This window comes from Sphaerodactylus townsendi, linkage group LG05 (genome assembly GCF_021028975.2).
Source record: "Sphaerodactylus townsendi isolate TG3544 linkage group LG05, MPM_Stown_v2.3, whole genome shotgun sequence".
In the NCBI taxonomy this organism is placed as follows: Eukaryota; Metazoa; Chordata; class Lepidosauria; order Squamata; family Sphaerodactylidae; genus Sphaerodactylus; species Sphaerodactylus townsendi.
The window spans coordinates 130761629-130776205 of record NC_059429.1 but is presented as its reverse complement, the minus strand read 5'-3'; the positions used below and the strand labels follow the sequence as shown (position 1 = coordinate 130776205).

The window sequence follows — 14577 nt, the reverse complement described above, 5'->3', positions numbered from 1 at the left end:
TTTTGACATTCCTAATTGCTGCTTTTCTAAATGCGGGTTCTGTTGTTTTAATATCGGCCTTTTTTCTTCTGGAACTACAACTACGTATTTCCCAGGCTATAAAGACGAAGTGTCTTATATTAATTTTGCTCAAAGATGCGCTATATGCTTATTTTTCAGGGGATGTCTTATTTTTTTCTGTGAACCTGTTCATCGGGCATGCTTCAAACAAAAACTTTTGCTATATCTTACTTTCAGGGGATGCCTTATATTTTTGCACTTCAGCAAAGAGCCTCATTTTATATCTTATTTTTGCAGGATGTCTTATTAGGAAACAGGGTAGTAGCAAACTTCTGCATGTATTTATAATTGAAGTGTGTTCAAACAAATGCAAACAGCAGCGGAAAACTGCAGTGAGTAGAGCCAGTTGAAAATATGACTTTCAAAGGTCAGAGTTGTAACACAGGTTAGTTTAAGGTATATTTAAGGAGGGTCAGAGGCCTCTTAAATTATTTTGATTTGCATTTATTTCTTTATGTCCTTCTTGTTCCTTAACTGAGACTCAAAGTGGGCTTAGGACATGGTCCTCCTCCATTATCTCACAACAACCGCCCTTGCGAGGCGGACAAAGATTGAGAGTCTGTGACAGGACCCGGGGACGCGAGATTAAACTTTCCACAATAGGTCTCCCAGGATTTAGTTCTGCACTCTTTATCCACTATATCTCCTGGCTCTATTCCCCACCCAGCATCTCCTAGAGATTTAATAGAGTTCAATCAAGTATTTTCAGATTGGTTTTTTTTAGCTGGGGTTGGAAACCACAGACCTTAATCCAAAAGTTCTGTGGCAGATCTGGGGAATTAGAGCCGTTCAATTGCATGCCCAGCCTTACCCGCGATGATGTTCTGTAAGCAGTTCACGCGACTCAAGATCCTGATGCTTTGGGTCCAGAGGAGGAATTGTGCAAAATGAAAGTCAAAGATCTGGAATCCATACCCTATGACAGTGATGGGAACCTTTTGAGACGAGTGCAATTGCAACCCAAACCCCACTTATTTATGCAAAGTGCCAAGCCGAGCAGATTTAACCCTGAATGCTGGGAGTTTTGGACGAAAAACTGGTCACGGCTCCTTTTCTCCTGCTTACCAGCTCAGGCAGGGGCCGGCCTTATCTAGCCTCCAGCAAGTCCAGCGGCGCGCATCTGTGCCTCTCTGGCATCTCTGCCTCCTCTGCATGCCACAGAGAATCGAGGTGCACCACATCTGGCACCGTGCCATGCAGGTTCGCCATCCACTGCCCTATGAGGAGAAGCAGGGGTACAGGATGTTTAGTTTGGTGAAGAGAGGTGAAGAGGTGACATGATGGCCATGTTTTATATATTTGAAGGGATGTCATGTTGGTGAGAACAAAGCTTGTTTTCTGCTCAGAAGTTCGGACCAGAATTGATGGATTCGAAGGTGGCGGTAAAGAGATTCCACTAAACATCGGGAAGAGCTGCAGTTAAGGGCTGTTCGACGGTGAAGTGCACTGCCTCGGGTGTGGTGGACTCGCTGGAGGTTTGAAGGCTGGATGGCCCTCTGTCAGAATTAACGATTGTGTGTTCCTGCGGGGGGTTGAACGATGATTAAGCCGGGTCTTCGGCTCTATGATTTAATCGTTTGTGCAGGTTGCCCGTTCCCTGGATTGTCGGGCTGGTTGGATGGATGGATGGATCAAATGGATCAAATATCGATGGATTCGACGGATATAACGATCAATGACGGAACAACCATCAATCGGGATATTATATATGGATCATTCGATTGGAACGAAATCAAAACCAACTAAAAGTTAATACCCTGGAACGATCGGATTCGAATGACCATGAATATGATGATATCGTTATCCATATGCGATTCTTTCATCGGACTTTCGAACTATAGCGAATATGACGACTCAAACGATTTAACAAACTGCTCTTCGGAAGGATCGATAAATGAATGAACAAAACGAAAATAAAAGATTGAACAAAATAGAACGGAAGATATAACAAGAAATACGAAGTCCAATGATGAATATGGATACGATATGGGAATTTGCTTCGAGGTAACCTTTCCATACCGAAACTATTCTTCAAACCGATATTTCTTCAAAGATGCTGTTAAAAGATATTCAATTTCGAACTTCAAATTTTATCGATATTAAATGATGAATCAGACGATACTTCGATACGAACGATTGGAATCCAATTCAGTCAAATCTAATACTGAACTATGATGAAGCGCCATAAAACATATATAGGATAATAGGACGATCAGAAGGAAAACAAAGGAACAAACTGAAACTGAATTGGAAAGGAACAAAGAAATACAAACAATGGATTCAATAATAAATAAATTGAGAGAAGAAAGAGGAAGGAAACAAAGATGGAAACCACTGTTCCTGAACCGTTGGGCCTGGTCGGAATATCTCGGTCTCACAGGCCTGTGGAGATTCACAACCAGGGTCCTTCAATGTCAAGTCCGCTGGACAGGGTTCACCACTGACAGAATAAAAATGCAGAGAAACTAGCGATAGTTAAGGACAATTGGGCAGCTTTTGGGCCGGGAACCACCAGTAGCGAGGTTCCTGCTAAAGCATCACGGTCTTTGGGAGGTATATCAGGAGAGAAGAAGGTTGGATTTTACCTTTTCTCTCTTGTAAAGACAGGGGCCACAAAATCGCTTTCAGCCCTCTCCCACAACGGACATCTTGTGAGGGTAGGTGGGGCTGAGGGTTCTGGGGGAGCTGAGGAGTGGCAAGGTCGCAGGGGATGGGGGTGCACAGATGCGTCACGGTTGCCGGATAGGCCTCCGCCACTCAGGTGGAGGTGGGAATCAAACCCGGTTCTCAGATTGGAGATCCGCCTGCTCTTAACTACTGCACCATGCCGGCTCTCACGGGTACGGCCGGTGGTGTCGCGGAGTACAATAGTCCCCGAATCCATTTCGGGTTTTCAACTGCCGGTACAGCTGAATCATAAAAGGCTATGGGCACAACAACTTAAGCTGCACAATCCTTCCTGTAGCGTTCCCTTCCCCTCTTTTGTCACAACATGCACCTGTGTACGTCCTCTGCCCCATAAGGAACTCTGCTCATCTCCCGCACCAAACCAGCTGTCAAAGGAAGAGTCCTTTGGATTTTCCAAAGAGCCAAACTGGAGTCAACACATTCAGAGAAGGGATCGACCAAGAACTTAAACAAGAATGTCTGTTTGCCTGGCTGAAACTGTAAACCTTAGCATTACTGATAAATGACATCCCGATTAATTATCCATAATGTTTCCAGAACACAAACAATGGATGTTGCGAGTCTTTTATTAGGAACCGGCTCCCATGAGGATTGGCAATAAGTCATGAATACGCAGGAGGACCATGCTCAGTTATTTTAGTACGCTGGCATAACGCAGTGCGCGGTCTGCATTTGGATTATTGGCAGCTGTTGCCCTCTGCCCTTAGCCTCTCTGAGAAACCCTTTTAAGAACATAAGAACATAAGAACAAGCCAGCTGGATCAGACCAAAGTCCATCCAGTCCAGCTCTCCGCCACTCGCAGTGGCCCACCAGGTGCCAGCAGGGCTCACATGTAGGATGTGAAGCGCCCAATGGCGCTGCGGCGGCTGTTGCTCGATCACCCTGGACTGTTAAGGCATTTGCAATCTCAGATCCAAGGAGGGATCAAGATTGGCGGCCACAGAGCCGACCCCTCCTCCATAAATCCGATCCGGCCCCTTTTTAAAGCCATCCAGGTTGAGTGGCCCGTCACCACCTCCTGTGGCGGCATATTCAAACCGCAAATACACATATTAGCATGAAGGAAGTGTTTCCTTCTATTAGTCCCTAATTCTTCCCCAGCATTTTTCAGTAGATGCCCCTGGTTCTAGTATTGTGAGAAGAAAAATGTCTCTGTCAGCATTTTTCTACCCCATGCATAATTTTGTAGACTTCAATCCCTTATCCCCCCCTCAGCCGCCCTCCTCCTCCAGAGCTAAAAGAGTCCCAAACGCTGCAGCCTCTCCTCTCATAGGAAGGTGCTCCAGTCCCTCAATCATCCTGCGTTGCCCTTCTCTGCACTTTTTCTATCTCCTCAATATCGCGCTTTTTTGAGGATCACGGCGACCAGAACTGGACACAGTACTCAAGTGCGAAGTCGCACCACGGCTTTATATAAGGGCATGACAATCTTTGCAGTTTTATTATCAATTCCTTTTCTAATGATCCCCAGCATAGAGTTTGCCTTTTCACAGCTGCCATGCATTGAGTGGACATTCCCATGGAACTATCAACTAAGACGCCCAAATCCCTTTCCTGGTCTGTGACTGATAGCACTACAGCCCCTGTAGAAATGATGCTTAATGTGAAGTTTGGGTTTTTTGCCCTTATGTGCATCACTTTACATTTTGCTACATTGAACTGCATTTGCCATTTCTGAGCCCACTCACCTAGTTTATCAAGGTCCGCTTGGAGCTCTTCGCAATCCTTTGTGGTTCTCACCACCCTACATAATTTGGTATCATTTTGTCCCATGAAATGTGTATGCTGCCATTCCTTTCACATATTGGTTCTTCATGGCCAATTGGCCATGCTGGTAGGGGCTGATGGGAATTGTAGTTCCTGAACATCTGGAGAGACGCAGGTTCCCTACCCCTGTTCTAGCATCCCACCTTGTGTTGATCATGGAAAGTGCTGTCAAGTTGCTGTCACCTTATGGTGACCCTGTAGAGTTTTCTTTTTTTTCCCCTTTTCTTTTTTTAATAAATTTTATTTTCATATAATACAAGAGTAACATAGAAAGTAATACACATGACCGGTTTTAGTCTTCCATAATAAACAAGGAAAGAAAAAGGGGGGAAAAGATTACAATATTGTCCACCTATTTCTATCTTCCGTAACTTAGTCACATAACTTTCCAAAAAGGTTCTGCTAACTGTCAGAATCTAATTAGGTTTCTCCAAAGGAGGAAATTTAATTATTCATTCTAAGCATCAACATTCCTTGTATTAAACAATCCGGTCAGAAGACCCTGTAGAGTTTTCAAAGCAAGAAACAAACAGGGGGGACTTACTATTGCCTGCCTCCGTGGAGCGTGGTGGTCTCCCATCTAAGTACTAACTTGTGTTTTGTTGTTGCTGTTGTTGGCATCTATGAATGGGTTCTGTTTGTTTCTTCATGTGAGAAAAAAAATCATAGTACAAAGTTAGATGTTTCAGACACCTGCTTTGAAATGCCATTTGGAAAACTGATGCTTGCATATTGATTGATCGACTGTGTGATTGAGTGAATGAACAAATTTCTATCCCACCCTTCAAGTACATTTCAGGGTGGGTTACACTGTATAAAAATGCATCTAATAGTACAATAAAAACATCATCATAAACATGTAAAATATATCCTTAAAAACAGACCTAACAGTCTTCAAAACCAATACCCAAACAATCATCAAAACCAGTGCTCAATCATCAAAACCAATACCCAGAAAAAAATTATCAAAACCAATCATCAAACAATCATCAAAACCAATACCCAGAAAAAATAATCAAAACCAATCATCAAACAATCATCAAAACCTGTTCCCAAACAATCATCAAAACCAGTGCTCAATCATCAAAAACCAATAGCCAGAAAAAATAATCAAAACCAATCATCAACCAATCATCAATACCTGTACCCAAACAATCATCAAAACCAGTGCTCAAACAATCATCAAAACCAGTACCCCGAAACAATAATCAAAACCCTAGCCCCTCAGGTGCAGGTGGAGGGCAAGTTCCAAAAAGCCAGTGGTGTGAGGGTAGATGGGATAAATCAGCCAAACATCTGGGTGAAAATGGAGGTCTTAACCAGGTGCCAATATATAACATCAGCACCTGTCAAACCTCTAGTGAGAGGGCATCCCATTAGGTGGGAGTTATCACAGAGAAAGCCCTCCACGCAACCCCCACCTCAGAGGGCAAAGAAACTGCCAGCAGCCCCCCGCCCTTTTACCTCAGCACCCAGGCCAGTTATATGATCGAAGGCACTCCCACAGGTAATCTGGTCCAAGGCAGAGGTGGGATCCAGCAGGTTCACACAGGTTCCCGAGAGTAGGTTACTAATTATTTATGTGTGCCGACAGGAGGTTACTAATTGGTGATTTTTTGCCCGCGTGATTTTTTTGCCTTTGTTAAGCCCTCCTCTCAGCAGTAAGCGGCGGCATAGAGACGAAACGCAGTCTAGCAGGAGGTACACCGGCATGCGTGACAACCTGCGCCCCTGCGTGCATTCGTTTCCCGCCCAAGGACCAGCGCAGCGGCTGCGTCCTTGCCAGGAATGCCCCACCCCGGAATGCCCAGCCACACCCCCATCGTGCCCTGCCCAGCTCCATTGGCGCTACGTCACAGTTTGAATCCCACCACCATGGGAACCTGTTACTAAAATTTTTGGATCCCACCACTGGTCCAAGGTGGTTTAAACCAGGACAAAAACTTGCAACAAGAACTGGACTCCACAAGACATGTCAGCCTCGATGTGGCAAACGGCAGGAAGGGGAAATCTCGTGTAATGCTTTGATATAGTCCTAATGCCGGTTGCAGTACCAAGATTTCGTCAGGTTTATGGGACATAAAATATGCTCTTTGATTAAAGTCCTCATTTTATAGCTGAATCTTTTATGGGGCAACCTGCAGGGGAATTTCTTCTCTTATATGCAACTGTCATTAAAAAATAAGAAGGACTATACAAACACAACCTTGTCCAAATGACAGTGAATTCCTGATAGGTGCATAAAAATATACTGCTTATAAAGTCAGCTTGGAAAAATAAAATATATTGTCGTTGGGAAATGAGTTTACGATGAAAATAAAATAGCTGTTTTCTTTTAGTAATTTCCCCCCACTGGAAAAGAAAAGGGAAATATACTTAAAAGTTAGAGAAGCGGTCCTTCGTTCTCCCAAACAAAGAAAAATTTCCCAAAGCACCATTTTGAAGGGGGGAAAAACACCGGCGGAAAACTTTCCCAAAGCATTTGCACTTTTAGAATCATAGAGTTGGAAGAGGCCCCAAGGACCATCCAGTCCAACCCCCTGCCATGCAGGAACACACAATCAAAGCACTCCCGACATATGGTCATCCAGCCTCTCTTTAAAAACCTCCAAAGAAGGAGACTCCACCACTCTCCGAGGCAGTGAATTCCACTGCCGAACAGCCCTGACAGTCAGAAAGTTCTTCATTTAATACTGCTTCAAATCACTACCAGTTTCTATCGTTTGATTTGGATTTGATTTATCATTTGAGCTGAAAAGGGCCCCTCCAGCAAAGTAGCTTGCCAGAACAAAAGCTTCAGGTGCAAACAGATGTGACAGAACATCGCAGATCTCCGTCAAGCTGCGAAAAGTAAATCGTGCACTTTCGCAGCTATGGTAAGGGGTGGGTTTAGGGATCTGAAGGATGCCTGAATGCATATAATTTGCCTTCTATAGCGGAAGGGGGATCTGTGGTCTTGATCCCATCCATTTTGGTCTTCGTGTTAATCTTGTTTGGCGCTGTCGTTTCTCCTGCTTCATCCTGAATTCACAATCTAGCCCCCAGCTCAGGGCAGGATCAGCCTAAAGCAGTGATGACAAACCTGTGGCACTCCAGATGTTAATGGGCTACAATTCCCATCAGCCCCTGCCAGCAGGGGCTGATGGGAATTGTAGTCCATGAACATCTGGAGTGCCACAGGTTCGCCACCACTGGCCTAAAGCATCTCTGGCAAGTGTTTGTCCAGCTGCTGCTTGAAAGACAGAGAGGGAGAGCTCCTCAACTACCAAGGGGGTTGATTCCACTGCCTCACAACCCTTGCTGGAAATGTTTTTTCCCCCTTATGTCCAACTGGTACCATTCCATCTTTAATTTATAGAAGTTGGAAGAGACCCCAAGGGCCATCCATCCCTACCATGCAGGAATACATAATCAAAGCACTCCTGACATATGATCATCCAGCCTCACAAGGTGTCTGTTGTTGGGAGAAATAGGAAAAGGAGTTTGTAAGCCCCTTTGAATCTCCTTACAGGTGAGAAAGGGGAGTATAAATCCAAACTCTTCTCCCCTTATCATAAGGAGCAGCAGTGGCGTAGTGGTTAAGAGCAGCTGTACTCTGATCTGGAGGAACTGGGTTTGATTTCCTGCTCTGTCACTTGAGCTGTGGAGATTTATCTGGGGAATTCACATTAGCCTGTGCACTCCCACACAAGGAGATTGTAAGCCTCTTTGAGTCTCCTACAGGAGGGGGGATATAAATCCAAACTCCTCCTCCTCCTCTTCTTCCTCTTCTTCTTCTTCTCTGTTTAAAAACTCCAAAGAAGGAGTCTCCACCACGCTCCAAGGCAGCGTATTCCACTGTCGAACAGCCCTGACAGTCAGAAAGTTCTTCCTAATGTTTAGGTGGAACCTCTTTTCCTGCACCTTGAATCCATGACTCCGTGTCCTGGTCTCTGAGGCAGCAGAAAACAAGCTTGCTCCAGCGTGGTGCGGTCATTAAGACTGGCAGACTCTACTCTGGACAATCGAGTTTGATTCCCCACTTCTCCACATGAGGCCTGCTGGGTGACCTTGGGCCAGTCACAGTTCTCTCAGAACTCTCTCAGCCCTCATGAAGGGAGGCAAAGGCAAACCAGCCCCAAATGTCTCTAGCCTTGTAAAGCCTATGAGGTTGCCTTAAGTCAGCTGTGAGTCCTATGTGGATTGGTCTTGTAAATCATTTCAGCCGATCAAGAATCATACAGAGAATATAATGGTGTCACACAATCAGCCCTAATCTGATGTAGTAGTAGTAGTAGTAGTAGTAGTAGTAGTAGTAGTAGTAGTAGAAGAGGAGGAGGAGGAGGAGGAGGAGGAGGAGGAGGAGGAGTAGTTTGGATTTATATCCCCCCTTTCTCTCCCTTTCTCTCCACTTTTGTTACTGTCTTGTTCCCCCTTTTTTGGGAGGGTTTAATCTGGGGTATTGCTGACGCCATTTTACTGAATTACTGCTGCGTTTTAAATATTTAAACTTTTAAACTTACATTTTAATTTAATGGGGTTTTGTTTATATACTGTATGTGGAATCCATGTTGTACACCGCCCGGAGCCCTTTGGGGATTGGGCGGTATAGAAATCCCATAAATAAATAAATAGATAGATAGATAGATAGATAGATAGATAGATAGATAGATAGATAGATAGATAGATAGATAGATAGATAGATAGATAGATAGATAGATAGATAGATAGATAGATAGATAGATAGATAGATAGATAGATAGATAGATAGATAGATAGATAGATAAAGGAGACTCAAAGGGGCTTCCAGGCTCATGAGGTGGGAGGTGGGGCTGAGAGAGCTCCAAAGAACTGTGACTAGCCCAGGAGTCACTTGGCTGGCCATGTGTGAGGGTACTTACCAAGCTAATCAGGATTCACCAGATAAGCCTCCACACCTCAAGTGGAGAGCAGGGAATCAAACATGGTTCTCCAGATTAGAGAGTGCACCTTCTAAGTAACCACTACATCACTTGAAATATGCTCATGATAAGGGGAGAAGAAGTTTGGATTTATACTCCCCTTACTCACCTGTAAGGAGATTCAAAGGAGGCTTACAAAACTCCTTTCCCTATTTCTCCCAACAACAGACACCTTGTGAGGTAGGTGGGGCTGAGAGAGTTCAGAGAGAACTGGGCCTGGCTCAAAATCACCCAGCAGGCTTCATGTGGAGGGGCACAGAGCAGAGTCAGCTCACCAGGTAGGAGTCTGCAGCTCACATGGAGGAGTGGGGAGTCAGAACCGGGTTCTCCATGTTAGAGTCCACCTGCTCTTAATCTCTACACCACACACTGGATCTCATAACGGCATTTCACACAATAAATCATATGAATCAATCTAACCAATAAAAATTTGTCCCTGGGATGATGATGCTAGTGGTAGGAATAAGGAACAATAATTGAGAGAGAAGGGAAGACTGTGCTATAATTTTTTTTTACTTTTTTATAGTCTGCCTTTTCCACAGACACTATGCCCAAATGAAGAAGCGAACAGTGACGTATAGCTCTGGAAAGCGGCAGGAAATTTCTGCTCAACCCTAATTACCGTCTAGTTTAAAGTTAATTTCAGGATGTTTAATGAGATCTTACATTTCTTGGTTTATAGATAGATAGATAGATAGATAGATAGATAGATAGATAGATAGATAGATAGATAGATAGATAGATAGATAGATAGATAGATAGATAGATAGATAAAGGAGACTCAAAGGGGCTTCCAAACTCCTTACCCTTCCCCCACCCACAACAAATACCCTGTGAGGTAGATGGGGCTGAGAGAGCTCCAAAGAACTGTGACTAGCCCAAGGTCACCCAGCTGGCCATGTGTGGGAGTGCACAAGCTAATCAAGTTCACCAGATAAGCCTCCACACCTCAAGTGGAGAGCAGGGAATCAAACATGGTTCTCCAGATTAGAGTGCACCTTCTCGTAACCACTACATCACTAATGCTCATGATAAGGGGAGAAGAGTTTGGATTTATACTCCCCTTTCTCACCTGTAAGGAGATTCAAAGGGGCTTACAAACTCCTTTCCCTATTTCTCCCAACAACAGACACCTTGTGAGGTAGGTGGGGCTGAGAGAGTTCAGAGAGAACTGGGCCTGGCTCAAAATCACCCAGCAGGCTTCATGTGGAGGAGCTGGAAACAAATCCAGCTCACCAGGTAGGAGTCTGCCGCTCACATGGAGGAGTGGGGAATCGAACCGGGTTCTCCATGTTAGAGTCCACCTGCTCTTAATCTCTACACCACACTGGATCTCATAACGACATTTCACACAATAAATCATATGAATCAATCTAACCAATAAAATTTGTCCCTGGGATGATGATGCTAGTGGGCGAATAAAGACAATTGAGAGAGAAGGGAAGACTGTGCTATAATTTTTTTTACTTTTTTATAGTCTGCCTTTTCCACAGACACTATGCCCAAATGAAGAAGCGAACATTGACGCAAGCTCTGGAAAACGGCAGGAAATTTCTGCTCAGCCCTAATTACCGTCTAGTTTAAGTTAATTTCCGGATGTTTAATGAGATCTTACATTTCTTGGTTTTCAGCCTGTCTGGGTGTCCAAGAGCTACTTTTGCTGGAAAAAAGGGGAAAATCTCAGGGGATGAAATTCTCAACACTAAATTCAAGACCAGCGATGGTAAGAGAAAAAAATTTTTTTGCTTGACTCATTTTGTAGGTTTTGATCTTTTAAAAAATCTAACTTAACACAGGTCATATTGCCACGTGTATCTACACTAACATTATTGTTGGACCGAGACCATATGCTGGTTAAGATCCTGGCAAGTCCTTTTCTCAGGCATCCGTGAGGTGCTACCTTAATGGGAAGAAATGTACACCATTGTATTGTCGAAGGCTTTCACGACCAGCATTAACTGGCTGTTCTCTCCGCATCTGACCGTGACCTGCCTGTGAAGATGCCACCACAGATGTGGGTGAAACATTAGGAGCCAAAACTACCAGACCATGACTGCACAGCCCGGAAAACCCATAAGAGCCAACTCCCTCATTCTTCCAGCATTCCTTGTTCTAATACTGCCTCAAGTATTTGTTTTAGAGTGCCTTAGCAGGGACGTACCGCCCCTGGGGACTTGGGGCAACCCATGTCACCGAGCGCACATGGTTTTGTCATGTGGGAGGGCGCCAACTGGTGCCTGGGTCCCCATGCCCAGCCTCTCCCGCAGTGCTCACCAGCTGAGTTGTTTGCCCCGGCCACAGGCCGGCTCCCCCACACAGGAGGCCAGGGAGGGTAGGAGCTAGCGGCACCCACCTTGCTGCCACGGCTCCCCTACAGGGAGGGAGGGGTGGGGTTCAGCAGTGGGTGGCCCAGGCGGGTGCCAGGCAGCCACTGCCGTGCCCCCAAGCCCTGCCCCCAAACCTAGGTCCTGAGTGGGGCACGAGGGGAGAGGCATGGGGAGCTGGGCAGGAGGGTGTGGGAAGCTTGGCAGGAATGTGAGGGGAGCCAGTCATGCCCCCAGGCACCATTTAGGCCTGGTACAAGATGTGCCTGGAAAGGGATAAAGTCAATGGGCGTCCTTTACCTTCTGGGCGTGTTAGAAGGCTTAGAGCAGTGGTGGCGAACCGTTGGCACTCCAGATGCTATGGACTATAATTCCCATCAGCCCTTGCCAGGATGGCCAATTGGCTTTGCTGGCAGGGGCTGATGGGAATTGTAGTCCATAACATCTGGAGTGCCAAAGGTTCGCCACCACGGGCTTAGAGGAAGTGCTTTCAACCAAACGCTGCCGTTATCTGAAGCACCTCAGTCCTTAGAAGGGAAAAAGATGGGGGGAAACTGACAGAACAAGCCAGTAAGTGTTTCCTTGCCTGAAGAAGATAAGAAGGGGTGTGGGAAGGGGTCAGTCACATCAGCCATAGACGTGGGAGAAAATGTCCTGAACCAAAACTACCAACCGCTGTTCACACAGCCCGGAAAACCCACCAGAGCCAGCTCCCTCATTCTCCCAGCATCCCTTGCTCTAATAACGGGTGATCCATTCACAAACTCATCAGCCGGGACATGTAGCAAAATCCATTAATCTTAGCAGTCTACGCATGCCACTGCTGGAGCATGAAAGCCCGCAATGTTGAAGACCAGCTGCTAGATCCAACCTGATGTATAGCTCCATCTGTTCTGGTTCTGTCCACGTACCAGAGGAGGGAAGGGTCTGAATTGCTGCTCGGTTTTTCTCTTGCAGTTCTAGAGAACGATGAAGAAATTAAGCAGCTAAACAAAGAAATTAGCGAGCTTAACGAGTCCAACACGGAGATGGAAGCTGCTATGGTGAAGCTGCAGTCACAGGTATGTGCTGCTGGGCGGTAGAGCTACTGTCTTGGTTTTTGAGCAGGGGTGTCTGCTGCTCATGTGGAGGAGTAGGGAATCATACCCACTTCTACAGATTAGAGTCCACCACTCATACTGGCTTTATCCTCAAATTCAGGCACCTAGGTACAATGGCGTAGCGCCCAGGGGAAAGGGGTGATGCAGGGCGCAAGGGCGTTCCATGGCGTGGCGGGAGCGCAGGGCACACACGTGCCCCTGTCGCTGTTCCTCCTCGCTACAGCTCTGCCTAGATATGTATAATGTGAATTTATAATTTTATGGTTTTATCCTGTGATGCTGCTTTATGATGTTGTACATTCTTTACTGTTAGCCACCCTGAGCTAGCTTGGTGAAGGGTGACCTAAAAGGAAGGAAGGAAGGAAGGAAGGAAGGAAGGAAGGAAGGAAGGAAGGAAGGAAGGAAGGAAGGAAGGAAGGAAGGAAGGAAGGAAGGAAGGAAGGAAGGAAGGGAAGGAAGGAAGGAAGGAAGGGAAGGAAGGAAGGAAGGGAGGGAGGAAGGAAGGAAGGAAGGAAGGAAGGAAGGGAGGAAGGAAGGAAGGAAGGAAGGGAAGGAAGGAAGGAAGGAAGGAAGGGAAGGAAGGAAGGAAGGAAGGAAGGAAGGAAGGAAGGGAAGGAAGGAAGGGAAGGAAGGGAGGGAGGGAGGAAGGAAGGAAGGAAGGAAGGAGGGGAGGGAGGGAGGGAGGGAGGGAGGGAGGGAGGGAGCGAGGCAGCTTCCCAGGGTGTCTGGCAGAGGTCTCTCCGTCACCCGCTACCAGGTCCTTTTAACTGGAGATGCCGGGGATTGAACCTGGGACGTTATTTATTTATGTGATTTGATTGACGCCCTGCCCATCCTTAGCAGACCCAATCAGATGCTCTACCGCCGACCCATGGCCCCTCCCCTAAAATTTCTGTTTTGATTTTGGGATGCTCGTGGCGTGCCCTAGGGCTCCGACCATTTCCTTTCTGATCTGCTTTATTCCCCACCCCCTGCAGATCTCAAGCATGGAGAAGAACCTCAAGAGCATTGAGGAGGAGAACAAGATGATCGAGGAGCAGAACGAAGCCCTCTTCCTGGAGCTCTCAGGGCTGAGCCAGACGCTAATCCAAAGTCTCGCCAATATCCGCCTTCCACACATGGTGAGAATCTCATTTTCCTGAGACGTTTCTCTCATAGCCGCGGAAGGGACCAGGAACGGCAAAAGAGACCTGGGCCGGGTTTTGAAGATCTGCCCCACCACGGATGTCAGAAGGCTCTTGCTGGTCAAGAGATACTAACGGCATTTTGCGGTGCTCCTTTTCGAGGACTTTTAGAGCATCCTCAAAGAATTTTCGAGCCTCTTGCATCAGCAGAGGAGTCCTCACGTTGGAAGAAAGGGCTACCTTAAGTGGAACAGATCCAACCCCACGAATTCTTTTCTGCTTTTCATCACATCTCAGCGGAGGGGAGGGGAGCACTTTTTATTGATTGATTGATTGATTGATTGATTGATTGATTGATTGATTGATTGATTGATTGATTGATTGATTGATTGATTGATTGATTGATTGATTGATTGATTGATTGTTTAGATTTTTATACCGCCCCATCCCCAAGGGGCTCCGGGCGGTGTACAACATAAAATCTCAGTACAGTTTTAAATATAATTGCTAAAACCTTTAAAAAACAGCACAAAGAACAGTAAGAGGCATCCCACAAAACCCCATATTTAAAAT

At 45.9% G+C, this 14577-nt stretch overlaps 1 protein-coding gene across 1 annotated transcript in view; it reads left to right on the top strand.

The window, feature by feature from the left end:
- The window catches only part of MYT1 (myelin transcription factor 1), a 115464-nt gene extending 101376 nt beyond the window's left edge, over positions 1-14088 (top strand). Inside the window, exons 17-20 of the mRNA XM_048497924.1 lie at positions 1646-1669; positions 11088-11179; positions 12738-12841; positions 13858-14088. Coding sequence (XP_048353881.1) covers positions 1646-1669; positions 11088-11179; positions 12738-12841; positions 13858-14022 — 385 coding nt within the window. The 3' untranslated portion in view covers positions 14023-14088. The remainder of the gene's footprint in view (positions 1-1645; positions 1670-11087; positions 11180-12737; positions 12842-13857) is intronic.
- The last annotated feature ends 489 nt before the right edge of the window (positions 14089-14577 follow it).